A 19,036-nucleotide genomic window follows, 5' to 3' on the forward strand; every position below is an offset into this window, starting at 1 on the left:
TTGAGCCGCACTTTTACTGTGGATGTCAGTCAGTAATTCTGCTAGATTTTTTAGTTTTTTTTTTTTAAAATAAGAATCAACACAATGTGCGAAAGAGAGTATTTCCTAATTAATCTAATCTTGTTGTGCTCAAAGTTTTACATTCACGAATGTAAATTTGCTAAAATAAAAACACGAAAGAAATGAGCAGTATATTAAAGGGACAGTTCACTCAAAAATCCAAAATACGTATTTTTGCTCTGTCTTGTAGTGTCATCTATGGTTTAATTTTTTTTCTCACCTGTGGTTGCCTCCCTGGTATGTCTGGATTTGAACTGTATGCTTTTTTTGTCAAAATGTATGACGTGTGCAATTTGTTCAATACTACTACTAATAACAACAACAACAGCAGCAGCAACAACAACAACAACAACAACAACAACAACAACAACAACAACAATAATAATAATAATAATAATAATAATAATAATAATAATAATAATACTAAATTAATTAAAAAATATATCTTTCCATTTCTATTTGTTAAAGAAATTTAAAACTGATTATGGTGCATAGATTATTATCATTGCATCGTACAATGAGTACATGGAGAGTTTCCACTATTTCACAATAACAGTGCTTACTTTTTTGTAAAACATGTGAGGTGTATTAAATATTCTCGTTATTGAATTATTATTATTATTATTAGTAGTAGTAGTAGTAGTAGTAGTAGGAGTAGTAGTAGTAGTAGTAGTAGTAGTAGTAGTAGTATCATCATTGTTGTCTTTTTCAGGCCAAGCAACTGCAGTGCTTCGGTACTCCGGTCCACAAGAAGGCGCTAATGCACTTACAACCGTTCTGCACGCTCATTGACAGAACTTTTTTTGGTCGTGTCTAAGTGGGAACCCCAGATTTAACTCTCGCGAGATTTTACGCGTTGTTTCTTTATTGTGCACCTTGTACAAACTGATAATATTTTATAATGTGACAACGCTGAGAACAAAGATCTGAGTATATGAAGGAACAAAAACACATCTGTTATATTTAGGAAAGATGATGATTTAGGTTTAATTGATGACTCTCGCGATATCTATTGTAAGTATGGAGTTCCCTTTTAGACACGACCAATTTTTTTTTTTTTTGTCCAGCTCGGAAGGGAGGTCTTTTAAACTGTCATCCACGGTGCGTGTTTACTGTGCAGACATGTCGGGCAGCAGGCTGATGAGAGCTATCAGAGTCAGTGAGTTTGGAGCTCCGTCGGTGCTCAAACTGTGCTCAGACGTGCCTGTCCCTCAGCCCGGACACAGACAGGTAAGACAGACAGACTAAAGGTGAACGAACAGTGGAGGAACAGACAGTAAAAACCGACTCCCTTATTGCTCAAGAGCGGATATAACAGTACGACCGCTAAACGCTATAAAGTTACTGCGCTACTTTGAATTTGACCGCACATTAAACAGCAAAATGTACAAACAGGCCCGCTGTAACTTTACACAGAAGTTTGTTTAGTGCAGAACCGCTGGATGTGATGGTCATATTTAATATGCTGTATCTGACACTGCTTCACTTCACAATTTGTTATTTTGGTGCATTTTCTCAAATGCCTCGCGTGACTGAATTGTTGTTTTTTATTGCCAAAATGTACTAAACGTGCAATTTGTTCAATTAGAATATTATACGAGATATTAACTCGAGATATTATCATTCATAAGGAGTAAAAAAATCAGCCACTGAATAATTACAATTAAACTCGAGAAACGTATAGATAACTGATATATCGGTCAGCCGATATTATTGGCCCTTTACAGAACATTTAGTTTTGTTTTTGTTTTAAAGGCAGATATTTTTACAGAGCATCTTTTTTTTTGTTTGTTTGTATCTTTGTTTTTTTTGTTTTTAGTTTTATAGGCAGCATTTTATGGATATTTTATCATTTATCTTAATTCAACTTGTTCTTTTTGTTTTTTTTAAATTTAGAACTATTTATAACTATTAAAAATACCCATGAAAGTGTACTGTTTGAGTGCCCTGATGTCATTTTGAATTTTTATCCATTAAAAGTATTAGCTGATATATTTTATTCTTCAGTAATGGTATCAGAATTGGCACCTAAAAAGCCAGTATCAGTCATGTCTATGGCTTATTACATAATGTTTTTCAACTGTGTCTACATCCGCACCGTCTCTTTGTTGCAGGTGTTGATTCGTGTCCACGCCTGTGGAGTGAACCCTGTGGAAACTTACATCCGGGCTGGAACATATAGCCGTAAGCCCACCCTGCCGTACACCCCGGGCACAGACGTAGCTGGAGTGGTGGAAACTATTGGAGAAGGAGTCACTGCAGTGAAGGTCTGATCTGCACTGTGGGCATGCACAGTAACACAAATAGTATATTCATTTTATTTTGCTTATACAAACATATGGCATCTGTGGCAGCTTCCTCTAAACCACTGCACAAATTCACTTCAGACACACTAGTACATGTACAACTGTCTGTCCTGCAGTTGTTGCTGCAAGGGCACTGGGAACTTAAACACTGACTCTGTACTTTAAACCAGACACTGTTAAAACTGGTTAGCCATTTCATGTGTAAATAATTGTGCGTGTGTGTTTTCCAGGCGGGAGACCGTGTGTTCACCACAGCCACAGTTAGTGGAGGTTATGCAGAGTACACTGTAGCAGCTGATGAGTGTGTCCACAAACTGCCCGACGCCTTAGACTTCACCCAGGGTGCAGCCATAGGGATCCCTTACTTCACTGCCTACAGAGCTCTGGTTCACAAGTAAGACCTCACCACTGCAGCACTTTGGTTAACTTTATTCATTTCCAGCCTTACTTTTCTCAGACTTAATGTGTAACTTCACTATTAGTGTGAAATGCTAACACTGAGCAAGTTCAAATGATGTTAAAATCAATGTGAATCGGTATCCTTTAAATGATTAAACACTGTTGGAGAACACTTTCAGGGCACAACAACTCTATAGTTTGTTCCATCTGTCAAGCACTTTTGCATAGTGTAATGAACATTTTGGTTTCTCTGGTCTGTTGGTTATATTGGTATTATTTCCAAAAGTGTGCAAAAATGATTCTGCTTTTTATTAAGTCAGGAGCATCAAATGTGCATTAATCTGCTGCTGAAAATAGTCCCCAACAAATGCACTACTTCCTCTTGTACAGTACAGTGCCTAGCTTTCTCAGGGAATAATGACATTTCACTTTTTTATAGGTTTTTGCAGAAATCTTGGGGCTAAGTGAAGAAATCAGAAAGCATTAAGAGACACATTAACGGGGCGCCCCTATAGCTCAGTTGGTATGGCGTGTGCCTGATGTACTGAGGCTGTCAGTCCTCTGCAGAGGCTGCTGGTTTGCTGCATGTCATCCACTGTCTCTTCACCCCTCTTTCCTGTCATGTCTTCAGCTGTCACTGTGATTAAAAGGCAAAAAGCCCAAAAATAATCTTAAAAAAAAAAGAGAGAGAGACACATTAACACATTCAATCTTACCCTTTCCTCAGGCCATTTAATCACAGATGTATTGACTAAAATTTGACAAACTGGTGTGTTTCAGAACCCACGCCAAGCCTGGAGAGACGGTCCTCGTCCATGGAGCCAGTGGAGGGGTGCGTTTCATTTCTCTTCTTTCTAATTGCATAAAAAAATGTAAATGGTGTCCACATCTGCAACACTTGTGTTTGTGTGTGTGTTAAGGTTGGTGTGGCATCGTGCCAGTTGTCCCGTGCTCTGGGTCTCAGGGTGTTGGGGACAGCAGGTACACCAGAGGGAATGAAGATGGTTCTCAAAAACGGAGCTCACCTGGCCTTTAATCACAGAGAACAGGGCTACACAGACAAAATAATGGTATACACACACACGCACACACACACACACACACACACACACAAACACACAAACAACCAGAAGGAAGGGAACATGGAGCTCACCACGAGTTGCACCAAAAAAGATTTACTTAATCTAAAATCAGTTTGAATCAGAGATTAGCCAAACTGGGTTTAAAGGGATAGTTCACCCGAATATGAAACTTCAGTCATTATCCACTCACCCTCATGTTAACTGAAGGTGGAGTTGAACTGTGCCTTTAAAATGAAGCTGATTGCTCTGTATTCCTTAACAAAACTTTACATTGTTTGCAAGCTAGCTAAAAAGTAAAAAAAACAAAAAAAAAAACAGAGCTACATTGCTAGCTTTCTGAAAGGTTAGCAAAACATGTCATTGTTTGCTAGTTATAAAGTTAAGTCATGATTTAATTCAGTTTAAAAATTAATCCTGCTTAGTGCAACTCAGCCTTAATAATCTTTATTCCTTGTTTCTTATTTCTGGAGAAAAAGTCTGTTGTAGTTTTGTCGGGTGTTTTAGTAGTGCTTACAGAGATATGGAGTTGTGTTAATGTGTGTGCGTGTGTGTGTGTGTGTGTGTGTGTGTGTGTGTGTGTTCCAGGAAGCCACAGGAGGCAGAGGCGTAGATGTGGTTGTGGAGATGCTGTCAAATGTCAACCTCAGTAAAGACCTCCAGATGGTGGCCAATGGAGGACATGTTGCGGTCAGTAGAACTACAGTCCAGATGTCTGTAGCTCTGTAGTACAGCCCACCATCACAGCTGGACTGCACTACCTTACAGTTACATTAGTTAGTTTGTAGTTCTGTACAGTAGTTGTATCCCAGTGGAGATCATTCCTGTACATGTCTACATACTCCTTCATCTGTATTTTTAGATCGTTGGCTCCAGAGGCTCCATAGAGATCAGCCCCAGAGATATGATGGCTAAAGAGAGCAGCATCGTGGGAGTGGCTCTCTTCAGCGCTGCACCGGTACAAAGCAGTGACATCACATAAGCCATGTTTTACACACATACATTTTTCTGTGTTTAAAAGCCTGCACACACTTTAAACGATGATTCACATGTGACAGTTTCATGCACCGTAGCTGTATGTTACTTGAGTATCAGCTGATCATAACACATTAAAGGGGTATTTCGGATTATCTGAAGTGGGGTTATATAAGGTTCCTATCTATAGTGAGTGTATAAGCTACACTAGTCAGCCTAGGAGAAGCAGAGAGGGGTACCAGCACGGAGGCTTAACAACGTACTGCTGTGGACAGGGTCGGAAACAAAAGGTATTTTAGCCACTTGAAAAAGTTCCATCGGAAAAAAAACAATATCAGTTTAAGTGTATGTTATATTTTCACCTCTTTAGAGTGAGTTAGACATGAAATGTTCTTATATAAGACAAATATCACTCTCTCCATACCAACCAAACTCCATAGGCAAAATTATTCATTTTGTCTTGCTGAAAAGGGTAGTTGTTGCTCTACTGCTGCCTCACTCTCTTAGTTTGTGTTATTGTGTGACTGTGTTGAATTCAAACTATCCTTTTAAAACACAGAAGTAACACAATAACACAAACAAGCTAACAGATCGAGGCAGCAGTAGGCCAACATCCTCCACAATCTGTGAGGTAAAATTACTGATTTTGCCCATGGAGTTTAGTTAGTTTGGAGGGCGTAATATTTGGCTCGTATAGCTGAGGTTTCCCATCAGAAGAGACTGTCTGATATCAAGGTAAAGTGGTGAAAACATTTGACATATGCAAACATGTACATCTACTGTGGCAAATACACTGACTATCCATAAGAACCTGATAATTCAACCAAACCATCCTTTTAAAATGGACTTGACAATGCAACTACCTGCATGCACCAGCCAATGAATAAGCTGATATCATCTCATGTGACTCTTGGCTAAATTTAGACCCTGCCAATCACATGACAGCATTTACAACAATAATGGACAGGGAAAGCTTCTGTTGTTGCTAGCTACAGCTAGTACAATAAATGCTGTGCACCTCTTCCTGCCCTCTCTCAGGAGGAGAATAAGGAGTGTGCGGCGCTGCTCTTCGCAGGAATGGAAGCTGGCTGGCTGCGTCCAGTCGTCGGTCCGAAGTATCCACTCGACCAGGCTGCCCAGGCCCACCATGACATCATTGAGTCTCCCGGGGCTGCTGGGAAGATGGTCCTGACCATATGATGACGTGATCTTATCACAGATCAAAGGTCAACAAGTACGGTTTTGACTCTTCATAAAGGGGAGAATAGAGTGTGACTAGAGTACAGTAACATAAAATTAATGTCATCTTTAAAGTTGTATTAACTGATTTTTTTAGCCACTTGGGGGCAGCAGAACATTCTGAAAACAGTATTAACATATTCTCCTCTGAAAAATGAGGTGCACTGGCAAAAAACTGTTGATATGCATCGAGCAGACACATGAAGTGAATAAACATGATATTCCTGAAGCAAATTGTACAACTGTATGTGTTGCACTCACTGTGATTGTTACTGAGGATTAGCAATAGAAATACCAATATAACAGCTGTGACTTTGACCTCTGTGCTGATTGTAGCAAGTTGCTGAGTCACTGTGATCTGTTACACTGACCAACCCTTTAGTCACAGTGTAGACCGCTGAGTCACTGTAATCTCATACACTCCAAACGGTAGATAAAAAGTAAATGGAAGGTTAACAAAACAAGATAAACTACTAAAAGAGAGGATATTGTCTGTGGGCCAGACCAGATATTGGTACCACTGACTGTCACTGCTGCTTGGCCAGATTGTTTATTTTAGATGAGAACTGGTTCTCAGTTGATTTACATGGTTAAATAATGGTAAGCTAAATAAAAAAAATCTGAGTGAGCAAAAACGTACAACTATAGGGTCAATTTAAGTACATGAATACATCATAGCTTTTTTCTAGGAGCAGCTTTTTATATTTATTGGACATTTTGTTATTTTCCCCATTTAGCACCTTGCATTATTTCTAAGAGGCACAAAGCCAGTATCATATTAACAGAGATGTAATGTTGAACTGTGCTGAATTTCAAATGATCTACAGTGAGGTGGATGTGAGGAGAGTGCACCTTTTTTTTCAAGTGGAAACAGAGTAGGAGGTAGGTGCAGCTCTCTGTTGTTGCCAGTAGGGGGCGAGTGTACCTGCTGACACACACAGGCAGCCTGTTCTTCAGTGTACCTGTGAGCTCTGACTCATGACAGGGACTGAACTGAAATAGCACTTTCTGGAGACAAAATGTAATTAAAGCAGAGAAGTATCTAATCTGCTTGATGGAGACTGTGTGTACAAACCAAAAACATTATTTCACAGAAAGACTCATTTATTCAAGGAAGGCTGACAGAACAGAATGACACCAGGTTTTGACATTTGGTATCATGACAGACTGGGTGAGGTTGAGTGGGTTGAATAAATGTTGACTTCCACAGGAGGGTTAACCCTAATTTAGCACCTCTCTTGCACTTTCTCTATAATATAACAGAATTATGCACATTATTTATTTGTTTAATCACAAATGTCAGGTTGATTTTCCGCACCTGTCCCCCAGATGTCCAGATATTGATGCCTGATGTACACGTCATGTAGACATACAGATATGGTCCTGGCCCGATCAACACATGATCTGCACATCTGGCCGATGTCTCACGTTTGGTTTGGACTAGTCAATCTGCAACATAATTCATGAATTGGCAGTTTTTTAATGATGCACATTCACTGTATAAAATTAATGTTCTAACAAGCCTGGAAACTGGACACCAAGATCATGGATCATGGCTTCATTTGCTCTTGGACATGAGCTGCGATGGGTGACATCATCAGGATGTGTTTAGATATTTCTGTAATATAGAGTAATAAATGGTTTGGATTAACACACACGATGATGTGCTGGAATAAAATGTCTTTTCTTTCTTCTTTATCAAAGCAGAAATTGCAACAATAATAGACTGCAATTGTCCATTGTGTGGATCTTAGGGGAACTGGACTGTCAAACTATGAGGACACCTGGTGGCCATGGCCATGGTCATGCCCCGTCTCACCGCCATTTGTATCTCTGGATAGACTTTGAAACTGTCCATCTTGACAAAGATCCAGTCGAAGAGGTTAAATACAGGAGCATTCAATATGGTTTCAAGAAGTCATTGAAATATGACTGAATTGTTAAGCTAGCTGGTAGCAGTTGCATGTGTTGTTTTAGCTAGTGTTAGCTAAGCTACCTGCTAACTGGTGCCTCATTGTAAAGCCTCCTGCAATATAACAAACCTATGAGAAGCTCAACAGGGCATCAGATTTGCTTTTCTAAACCATATTTGTGAACGTTCACCCTGTTCTGTAAAAAACAAAACAAACAAACAATAAAAAACAAACTGGAAAATCACAGAAAAATTTGAAAAAAGTTAAGGTGAGATGAAATGATCCTGTTCCTTACCAGAATCCTACTGAACATGTGCAGAGTAAGTACCATCACTCCAGCTTTCTGATTGGAGCAATTGAGTAATATGCAGTTGCTCCCTGTCGCAACTGCCCCCAGCCTCCCCTATTTATTTCCTGAAATAATGCTTTTTTCTGTGATTGAAGTTGGTTCAAGAATTCTTAATTTTTCGAGTATTTGTTTTCAGTCTGGGTTATTTGTTATTTTGTTGAAAAGGTTTGCAAAGTAAAATGAACCAGAATATCAGGGTAAGCCAATCAGAGACAGAGGAGGGCGGGTCTTGCTCTCACCCTCCTGAGAAATAAATATCGCCTCTCTGTAGTTTCCAAACCCGTCGGCTCTTCATCCACAGGGTGCAGACATGCTGGAGCTGATGAGAGCCGTCAGGGTCAGTGAGTTTGGAGATCCGTCGGTGCTCAAACTGCGATCCGATGTGACTGTCCCTCATCCGGGACACAGACAGGTAAGACAGACCGTCACACATTCAACAGGCTGCATCAGACAGAACTTCACCCTCCAGCTTTTATAGATCATTCTTCTGTATCGGTAAAATTTACACAAAACTATACAAGATACTATCATTCATCCAGAATCAGCATTATTGTTTATTTTTATTGTTCATGTACACTGTTGTATACAGTATCAGTCAAACCTTTGGACACATTTCTCATTCAGTGTTTTCTTTTTTTTTGTAATAAGAAATGGTTCATAATCTCTTAGTAATGAGGAAATCTGTCATCAAAGTAAAAGGTGGCCCGTGTTGCCAGATCGGACAGTTTTTCCGCCCAGCTGGGCTGCTTTAGGTTACATTGTGCGGGTTAAAAATGGCTTAATTTGGGTGGGTTTAGAGTTAGGTTGGTTTTTAAATGCATTAAAAATTACAGCATGTTAAAAATATATTTATGAAATGTTTACTTAAGTCATGTGAACACATCGAATGACTCAGCTGAACATTCATATGACTTTTTTCTGTGGCAATCAAATCAGTCCTTACATTATAACATAATAACGCTTGTAAAATTACAACTTCATTATTTAATTGGCTTTTTAATGGCATTGGATTGTGTGGACTTCACTTTCACCCTCTTCATGCGTTTATATGTGGTTGGTGCACTTAAATTCTCTCTCAGGCTTGTAGCACTTGACGAAGTTAGATTATTTTTGTTGTTCCTTTATTTTTCTATATTTATAAGGCAGAGCACAGAAAAGACAAATATTATGTAGCTGCATTGTACAATGTAACCTATCTGCAAGCCCACATGTGAACATGTAAATTATTGTTTTAATATTAAGTCATACTGAAAAATTGTTATGCACCACACTGCTATTGAAATTGTTTATGAGTTAATTTGTATTCTTTATTCTAGATAGTATTTGGGTGTTTTTTCATCAATTTGGGTATATTTTGAGCAACTTTTAGGCTGGGAATCATCAATCCAATCTGGCAACACTGAAAGTGGCTACTTTGAAGAACCTAAAATATCAAAGAGCAAAACCTATTGCACACTTTTAGGTTGACAGGTGTGTAGGTCAACAATTAAAAGCAAAAAGACTCTTGCACACTCTCCTCTGCAAAAATGTAATAACAGTGATGTCAATAAATCTTTGATTGCAAGTGCAGAACACTGTGAGTCTTAAAATTCTTAAGAAGCAAAAACATATTATGCCTTGTTTTGTTTTTTTTTTTGTTTCTTTTACATTTTTATTTACTGCATAATTCCATATAACTCCACATCTCATAGTTTCCATGTCTTCAGTATGAATCTGCAGTGTAGAAAAATAGTAAAAATAAAGAAAAGATATTGAATTGAGGCTCAAAGAGAAGTTCAAACATTTGACTGCTATTGTATATAGTAGCATACATACTTTTACACATCTTCAGTTTCTATATATATATTGTTATAATGTATCCTAGTATAATGCACATATTTTACATACTTATTATTTCTATTTTCTATGTCACATTATTTCTCTGTGCTTATATATATTTCTATTCCTGAATGGGAGCACCTGTAATGTTTTTCCCTGTGGATCAATATATGATTTGAACTGTGTCTTCATCCACATCCACCACTCATCATGTTTTGCAGGTGTTGATTCGTGTCCATGCCTGTGGAGTGAACCCTGTGGACACTTACATACGTGCTGGGACGTACGCCAGGCCCCCCCTGCCGTACACCCCGGGCACAGACGTGGCTGGAGTGGTGGAAGCTACTGGAGAAGGAGTCACAGCAGTGAAGGTCTGATTAACAAACACTAAAGACAGAATTACAGTTGGATACATACTATATTTACTTTATTTTGCTTATAAAAACATGCAGCATTCTTTATAATGTCATTGAAACATGTGTTAATGTATGTTCTCCAGCTGTCTGATTGTAGTGTGTTATTACTTATTATAACACCGGCTTAGAGGAGGAAAATAGATTCAGCCCTCAAGATCAACAATCATGTTGAAACACAGGCATTGACTTGTTATATAAGACACACCCTAGCTACTGAAAGTGCTTACATGGTCAAATGTCACCATTAGGGTGAGAAAAAAAAAAACAATCCAGAGGCCTTCAGTGAATCAGACCAGCGTCAGGAGCTACAGCCAATCAGATTACTTCAACATTCAATGTACATTCAATTTTTTTGGTTAAGTATCGAAATCCAGTCCCAATTTATATAGAGAGCACATTTAAAGTGGAATTTCACCCCCAGATCTGAGACTAACTCCACCAATGGCATAATTTTGAAAATTGCTAAAACATTAAAAAAAAAAAAAAAAAAAAAAAAAAAAAAGAAAGAAAAGGAACTGAGGCGGGTTATGGTTAGGCAGGGAGGAGGAGCACCTGAGCTAACCAGCCATCAGCAGCTGCTATCTATCTATCTACCATCTACTGTCTGTGTCTGTGCTGGAACACAGAGAGTCTGCTGGAGCTGTGACAGTCACTATAAAACACATCCATACCATTTGTATATGAAATCATAATAATAAAGTAATAGGTCACTTTATTTATATGTAAAAATGTGTGTAATGTCGTGTGTCGACTGTGGGTTGATGGGAATGGGATGGGACAGGAATCATTCTACCAGGCTCGGGCCACTAGATCCACCTGTCTACTCATATTTCCAACATAAAACTAACTTCACTGCTGTGCTGAAACCCACGTATTTATCATGTGATCATTAATATAAAATCAGGGAAACATGTTAAAGTATCACACCAGTCTATTTTAATGTGTGAAAAGACCGTATTTGCTGAGCTGAATGAATAATTTTAATAGCTTAATGGAACTTTAACATAAGTTAAGGTATTTAAATTACTGCAAATCCTTTATAATAATTATATTTTATGCTACAATTTATTATGCTGAAAGACTGAAGTCAGCAAAAAGTACATCAATAAGTGTGAAAGAAATCTGATAAACACAAACCTTCAGACAATGCAAGAAAATTATGAACACACTAAAACATATGACAAAATAACAATTTAAGAATAAATAAATAAAAATATGGTGTTATACATTTAAAACTGCAATCTTGTGGCTTTAAATCTACTTTTTGTACAAAAAAACTATCCTTGAGAGATGCAGATTTCTCAGTGGCTCTCTGGTTAAATGTCTTTTCAAAGTTTATATCAAGTGCTTTAAGGTGTGTCGCCCACTTTTCTTCAAAATATTTCAAAGTTTGTAACAGACCAACACTACACATTCAGCTTCTATCATCTCCAGTGGGGGAATGTAACTAAGTACATTTACTCAAGTATCTGTACTTAAGTAGAATTTCTCCATTACATCCATTTTATGCCACTTTATAGTTCTGCTCAACTTTTTTACTCCACTACATTTAGCTGACAGGTACAGTTACTAGTTACTGACGGAACATTTTACTGCACAGTGGTTACTTTTACTTTTCATACTGAGAACAGCTGATAATGTTTACATACTTTTACTCAAGTAAGGTTTTTAGTGGAGGGCTTTTGCTTGTGTTACAGTGTGGTGTTAGTGCTTTTACTGAAGTGAAGGTTCTGAATACTTAAGCCATCACGGCTCACCTCTCTGAAGATCACCTGGTACCAGTGTGTGAGGTGTTTGTTGTCCAGCTGTTGCAGAGTTCCACTGTCTCTGTGTTCTCCTCAGAGAGTTTATCATCTTCCTCTGATCAGTGTTGGTTTATGAAGTTGGGCTGATCAGGTCCAGGTTCTTTAAATCTGAGCTTTTCTTCTAATGTTCTCCTTCTAAAACACCTTGTTTCTAGTGACTTCACTGATTTGTTTGACTCCATTCTCATATTGTCAGATGTAGATGGAGCCAGTTGCTCTCTGCTGCCACCCAGAGGTTGATGATGTATAAACCAGCAGCAGCAGCGTTCAGATGAAAGCTGAGGGAGCAGGTTCTGTGCGCCCCATCAACCTCCTATCTCTTGCATTGAGAGGATTAAAGAGGACATGTACAACTTATAGTGAGAGTCAATGGGCAAAAAAAAATTTGCACCCTGAGCTGTAAACATGTGACAAGTGACCAGTAACTACAAACAATGTAAAACAATTTTAACAACTCATTTTACTGCAGATTATGCACTTTACTCACTAATTACATAATATTATCCTTGCTCATTTAAAAAAAAATACAATATATGTTTCAAAGTAATTAAGTCTTTTTCACTGAAGTTCTAGGAGATGTGGGGCAGTGGTCTAGCGCCCTCTATTGACCAGCTGCCACTGGGTTAGGGGGAGCGGGGTTACTGGGAAAGCTGCTACGAAAGCTGCCGCCATATTCATCACATGCCTCCAGATCAGCCAATAGCACAATTCAATTGCAATAACCAGGTTTCCACCAGTAGAGGGCAGCCATTATTCATAGTTATAATACAACATGTAGATTTCAAATGCTTTGCACTGACCTGTCATGATCAGTTTCTTATGCTTTGGGTACATTTCAGAACCTGCACTTTTTCACTCTTACTAGAGTAAAAGTTGATTCAGCATGTCTACAGCATGTCTTTTTTTTTTTTTTGCACAAGTATTTGTTCTTCTAATTGAGTAAAGAATGTGTGTGCTTTTGACAGCTCTGCCTTTGAATACTTTACTCTCTGTCCTTCTGTCTCTCACACACTGACATGAACACCCGCCTCCAATACACACACAGTGAACACCATGTAATGATTTACACAGTCAAATACCACCTTCAGTGCACACACACATACAGTAGCTCTGTTTCCAGGTGACATTACATTTAATAAAAAATGTAATCAGTAAGAGGTTGGCCTCCTATGAGGTTTAATAGCCAAGAGTTTGATCTTTTAAAATATATTTTCAAGCATGACTGAAGAATAAAAATCAAAACCTGCTCAAAATACTGTTTTGTCCCAATTCTCAAGCGTGAATGATATAATGGGAGGTATATAATTGTGCGTGTGTGTTTTCCAGGCAGGAGACCGTGTGTTCACCACAGCCACAGTTAGTGGAGGTTATGCAGAGTACACTGTAGCAGCTGATGAGTGTGTCCACAAACTGCCCGACGCCTTAGACTTCACCCAGGGTGCAGCCATAGGGATCCCTTACTTCTCTGCCTACAGAGCTCTGGTTCACAAGTAAGACCTCACCACTTTGGTTAACTTTTTCAGGAGGTGTTACAGGTCGGAATCCAGCATAAGACTGTCATTACACTGTTATAACCATGTCTTGACACCTGTCATGACCATGAAGGAGTTTTTAATGAATGTTTATGACTTGAGTGTTAATTTGTCAATTGTTTCATTTGTAATGCAAAGCTGACATTGTTTGAGATGTCTTTATGAAAAATTGACATTAATGTCTTTGTTATGACAAGTTGACATTATCACACTCAAAGAGAGCATTTAGCTTTATGTTTTAACATTACATTGAACTGTCACCTGTTGTTGGTTTTAACCCTAGCTGTCATAAGACCGTTATAAGTGTGTCATGAATATTTCCCTTGACCTCAAGTAAAGTTGTACATTTTAGACTTGCCATAACAATGTCATTTAGTTTCATTTCACTGTCAGATTCTTTTGTAATAGTGTCATGAATAATTCCACAGACTTCAGTTAAAGTGGACTTGTCATAAAGATGTCATTAAATGTTAAAGCCAGTTTGATAAGAGTACCAAGTACCTGATGGACAGATAGCAGAACTCTCTGAAAGGGTTCCAAATGGAACATTAAAAACGTTCTACCAGAAACCAAAAATAGTTCTCCTATGGGGACAAGCTAAAGAACTCTTTATGGTCCTAGTTATGAACTTTATTTCTTCATGTGCAAGATCCTGACTGCAGTTCACTTCATAGCGTAGTACCTTTAAATATTGCATTGTGTAATATATGTAAATATTTTGGTGCATCAGTGTGTGCTGTGAACTTATGAACTGTCTTTATAGTTTTGTCAGAGGTCTTGGGGCTGAGTGAGGAAGTCAGAGAGCACTGAGAAACACACCAACACTCACTGCTTTCAGTCTTTTCATGGAATTTGTTTACACTAAGGAAACTACAGAAAACACCAGACTTACCCTTTACCCAAGCTAGTTAATTACATTGAGGTCTGACTAAAATGTGTTAAACTGGTGTGTGTTTCAGAGCCCACGCCAAGGCTGGAGAAACTGTCCTCATCCATGGAGCCAGTGGAGGGGTGCATTTATTGTCTCTGTTTTTGTCTTTCTCTTCTTTCTATAGTACACCATGGTATGTACAGTACATAAAAAAATGTAAATGGTGTCCACATCTGCATCACATGTGTTTGTGTGTGTGTGTGTGTGTTTAGACTGGCATGGCAGTGTGCCAGTTGTCCCGTGCTCTGGGTCTCAGGGTGTTGGGGACGGCAGGGACGCCGGAGGGAATGAAGATGGTTCTCAAAAATGGAGCTCACCTGGCCTTCAATCACAGAGAAGAGGGCTACACAGACAGAATCATGGTATACACACACACACACACACACACACACACACACACACACACACACACACACACACACACACACAGTTTCGTTTAACAGGTGAACCCAGAAGCAGGACGGAGACAGTGTTAAGATGATCAGCGCAGGGCTTTATTTTAAAACGTAGATGAATGACGGATGGATGGCGGGCAGACAAGGCCAGAGCTTGAAATGATCTGGTGAGTGTGGCTGCCAGAGAGACGGGCAGGCAGACTGGTTGGTTAAAGGTGATGCTTTGGGTACAGAGAAACAAAAGCTAGTTGTTAAGTCAAAAACACCAGGATGAAACTTGGTAGCAGGAATGATCAGGCAGTGAGTGGATGAAAAACCAGGGCTTAAATACTGCTGGGCTGATGAGTTGATGGATGACAAGTGGTGAGGTGTTCTGGTGGCCAGGAGAGAGAGGGAGAGCCACACCCACAAAGTCACCCTCTTTTATGTAAAGTTAACTGAACCTCACCTTCTTCAGTGGTCGACTCTCCCTCTCTGTCTGTTTTGTGTGGTTATGTTTTTTTTAGCTTATGTCTTTTATATTGTTTGTCATCTTGTTACATCTTTTATGTGATTTTTCATCTTATTTCCTTTCTGTCTTGTTAAGTCTTTTAGGTTGTTTGTCATCTTACTACATCGTTTTCTGTCTTTTTACATCCATTACATCTTATTATGGCTTGTTTGCCTTGTTACATCTTTTACGTTGCTTTTTGTGCTTTACGTTGTTTTTTTGTCATCATTTTTAATTTTGATATACGCACCTTTTTCATCTTGTTATGTCTTGTCACCTCTCCTATGTTGTTTTTCATCTTTTTCCGTCTTGTTACGTCATTTATGTCATGTTGCATCTGTTCTGCACGTTATTCACTGACGGACACACCAAGAAATCATCTGTTCTAAGTGATATTGTCCCATCTACTTAGGCTGAAATCTTGATGTTGGTGAGGCAGCTTGCAATGATGCAAAATAAAAAAGAAAATCAATAACTCCCCTGAAATGCATTAAAACTAAAGTAACAAGGCTTTTTTGAAAAAGTAAGGAGCAGACAAAAGATATTTGTTTTAAAACAGGGAGAAAATCACCAAGAATTTATTCTTTGTTTCTTATTTCTTGTCAATATGTGTGTGTGTGTGTGTGTGTGTGTGTGTGTGTGTGTGTGTGTGTGTGTGTGTGTGTGTGTGTGTGTTCCAGGAAGCCACAGGAGGCAGAGGCGTAGATGTGATAGTGGAGATGCTGGCAAATACCAACCTCAGTAAAGACCTCCAGATGATGGCCAGAGGAGGACGTGTTGTGGTCAGTAGAACTACAGTCCAGGGTCTTTACCTCACCGCCAGGAGTCATTTTGCTCTGGATGACATCATGTTTCATGATATCAGCAGCAGTTGCATCCCAGTCAAGCTCATTCCTGTACATGTCTACGTACCTTTTCATCTGTCTGCTTCTTTAGATCATCGGCTCCAGAGGCTCCGTAGAGATCAACCCAGCAGACATCATGGTTAAAGAGAGCAGCGTCACAGGAGTGCTTGTTTTCAACGCTACACCGGTACAAAGCAGCAACATCACATAAGGCCATGGTTTAGATAGATAGATAGATTTCAAAGCCCACACACACACTATGGAGCTGTGTGTGACCAACATGAATGACAACTGAATAAGTTGTTGTATGTATCAGCTGCTGGTGGGGTTGAATTGGACTTAACGCAACTAGATGCAGTGAGCTAAAGTTAGACCCTGCCAATGCTAACAATGATCACGTGATAGTATAATCAACAATAACTGAGTCAAGAAAACCTTATATGATGTTCCAGTTAGTTAAGTAAAAAGAAATGTTGTGCACCTCTTCCTGTCCTCTCTCAGGAGGAGAATAAGGAGTGTGCAGCGCTGCTCTTCGCAGGGATGGAAGCTGGTTGGCTGTGTCCAGTCGTCGGTTCAAACTACCCTCTTGAGAAGGCTGCCCAGGCCCACCATGACATCATAGAGTCTCCCGGAGCTGCTGGGAAGATAGTCCTGACCATGAAATGATGTGATCATATCACAGGTCAAAGGTCAACAAGTAGAGTTTTCATAAATGGGAGCCTTTTGAAGAGCTGCTACAAAAAACAAACGATGATTAACATGATTTCATTAAGTGTAAAATAATCATGGAAAATGATCTTGAATCGTGTTGTAGTGAATGAAGGCACAAGAATAATAAAAACATTAAATTCATGTCATTTTTAAAGCTGCATTAATTGTTTTGTTTTTTTTTTACCACTTGAGTCCAGTAGAACATTGTGAAAACACAATATTAACTTAATAAATAATAAAGTTTGTTTGCTGATAAAACAATTGACACTTCCTAAGTCCCAATCCTTTTGGGACCTTGGTAAACTTCTTCCTTTCCTGTTTCCTGTACTTAGATATGCTACATGCTAAGCTAGTCTATGTTGAGAAGAAAATCAAATTTTAAAGATGGTTAATAGATGTTGCTGGGTCACCTGTAAAAGCACCAGATATAGTCATATCTTAAGTCAGCCAATGTTAATAGCTAATGTACATCAATCATTAGTTAGCACAGGCTAACTATGTAGCTTGTACCACCACCACAGTGACATGTCCACAGATAGAAGTTGGACAGTACTGTGTATACAAGTGAAGTGCTAATAAACAGTGTATTACTATAACTTTCACTGCTGATGCACGGAGAAGCAATCTTGGATTTTGAGGTCAAGTTGGTGAAGCGCCTCCGGAAATCTGACCACCCAGTTGAAATTGCCAGTTTTTTCAGTTGTAATCCCAACTTCCCAGTTCAACCGTTAGTTAGCATTGTACTGACATTAGCAAACTCATATGGTTTTCTTTTCAACATAGATGAGTCTAGCACATAGCATATGTACGTACAAGAAACAGGTACAGTACTGGAAAAAAACAGCGCAAAAATGGGTGGGACTTACGAAGGATCCATCCATATTTGAGCTGAACGATTTTGAAGAAAGATCTAATTGCAGTTATTTTGACTGATATTGCAATTGTGATATTAGAGGTAAGGGTCATTTTTCCATCATTATTCTCATTTTGATTCAAAGTCATATTAAAATGATTATGGTGTGTTATTTTTTTCAGGCTTCTGTTCTAAATAAAGATGTTTTGTGAAGTCTGGAGAATGACGTGTTTGCCAGGACACCTCCACAGCACCACAGTATTTAATTTAAAATGCTGTTTTGACACAGATTTCACTTTTCGCAAATATTCCGCATCAAAATTGCAGTTGACCATATCACAATTTCGATTAAATTTCAATTAATTGTTCAGCCCTAATTTATATCCAACAAACACAGAGCAACATTAGCATTTGTTTGGAGTTGTGTTTCTGGCCACATGTCATTCATCCTCTTTTTACTCTGTTTTTGGTCGTCACCAAGCAGGTTGAGAAAACTATTTGACTCTTCACTGCTAAATGCTCCACTACGTTCATCAGCTAGTCGCTAACTGTGTCTGTCTGCTGTTTGGTGCTGTGTTCAGTGGTTTCATCACAGCTGTTGTGTTGGAAACAGCTGCCTGCTGATGCGAGCGGTGAGACTGAACTAAAACAGTAAAGTTGCGGGACAGGAACTGTTCTGTAGACACTGTGGCTGATAATTCTCTGTGGGTCATCCCTGTCAGCAATGCTCACATTACTAATAGTAATTAGGTCAGTTTTTAATATATAACATTTAATTAGTGCAGTTTCAAGTGGATGTTTCAGATGAGATTAAATAATACACTGTGCGTAGTTTTCTACTGTACACTGTGGCTAATTGAATCAAGAAGGCGCCCAAACATTTTTCAGTCTGATTAATGTTGACAAATACAAACACTTGA

General features: G+C 38.8%; 2 protein-coding genes across 2 annotated transcripts; both read left to right on the forward strand.

The window, feature by feature from the left end:
• Positions 1 to 1,115: 1,115 nt before the first annotated feature.
• Positions 1,116 to 6,256, forward strand: LOC146318314 (zeta-crystallin-like). The gene is made up of 8 exons (XM_084732801.1): positions 1,116 to 1,290; positions 2,175 to 2,327; positions 2,597 to 2,760; positions 3,546 to 3,597; positions 3,686 to 3,835; positions 4,433 to 4,534; positions 4,707 to 4,802; positions 5,858 to 6,256. Exons 1-8 carry the CDS (start codon positions 1,183 to 1,185, stop codon positions 6,017 to 6,019), a joined length of 987 nt encoding a protein of 328 aa, XP_084588927.1. The 5' UTR covers positions 1,116 to 1,182; the 3' UTR covers positions 6,020 to 6,256.
• A 2,324-nt stretch (positions 6,257 to 8,580) lies between these two features.
• On the forward strand, positions 8,581 to 17,318 carry LOC146318315 (zeta-crystallin-like). Its single transcript, XM_084732802.1, has 8 exons — positions 8,581 to 8,732; positions 10,360 to 10,509; positions 13,686 to 13,849; positions 14,851 to 14,902; positions 15,035 to 15,184; positions 16,388 to 16,489; positions 16,644 to 16,739; positions 17,054 to 17,318. The coding sequence occupies exons 1-8, from the start codon at positions 8,631 to 8,633 to the stop codon at positions 17,216 to 17,218; spliced, it is 981 nt and encodes a 326-aa protein (XP_084588928.1). The 5' UTR covers positions 8,581 to 8,630; the 3' UTR covers positions 17,219 to 17,318.
• The last annotated feature ends 1,718 nt before the right edge of the window (positions 17,319 to 19,036 follow it).

This window comes from Lutjanus erythropterus, chromosome 12 (genome assembly GCF_056507025.1).
Source record: "Lutjanus erythropterus isolate fLutEry1 chromosome 12, fLutEry1.hap2, whole genome shotgun sequence".
Taxonomy (NCBI): domain Eukaryota; kingdom Metazoa; phylum Chordata; class Actinopteri; order Lutjaniformes; family Lutjanidae; genus Lutjanus; species Lutjanus erythropterus.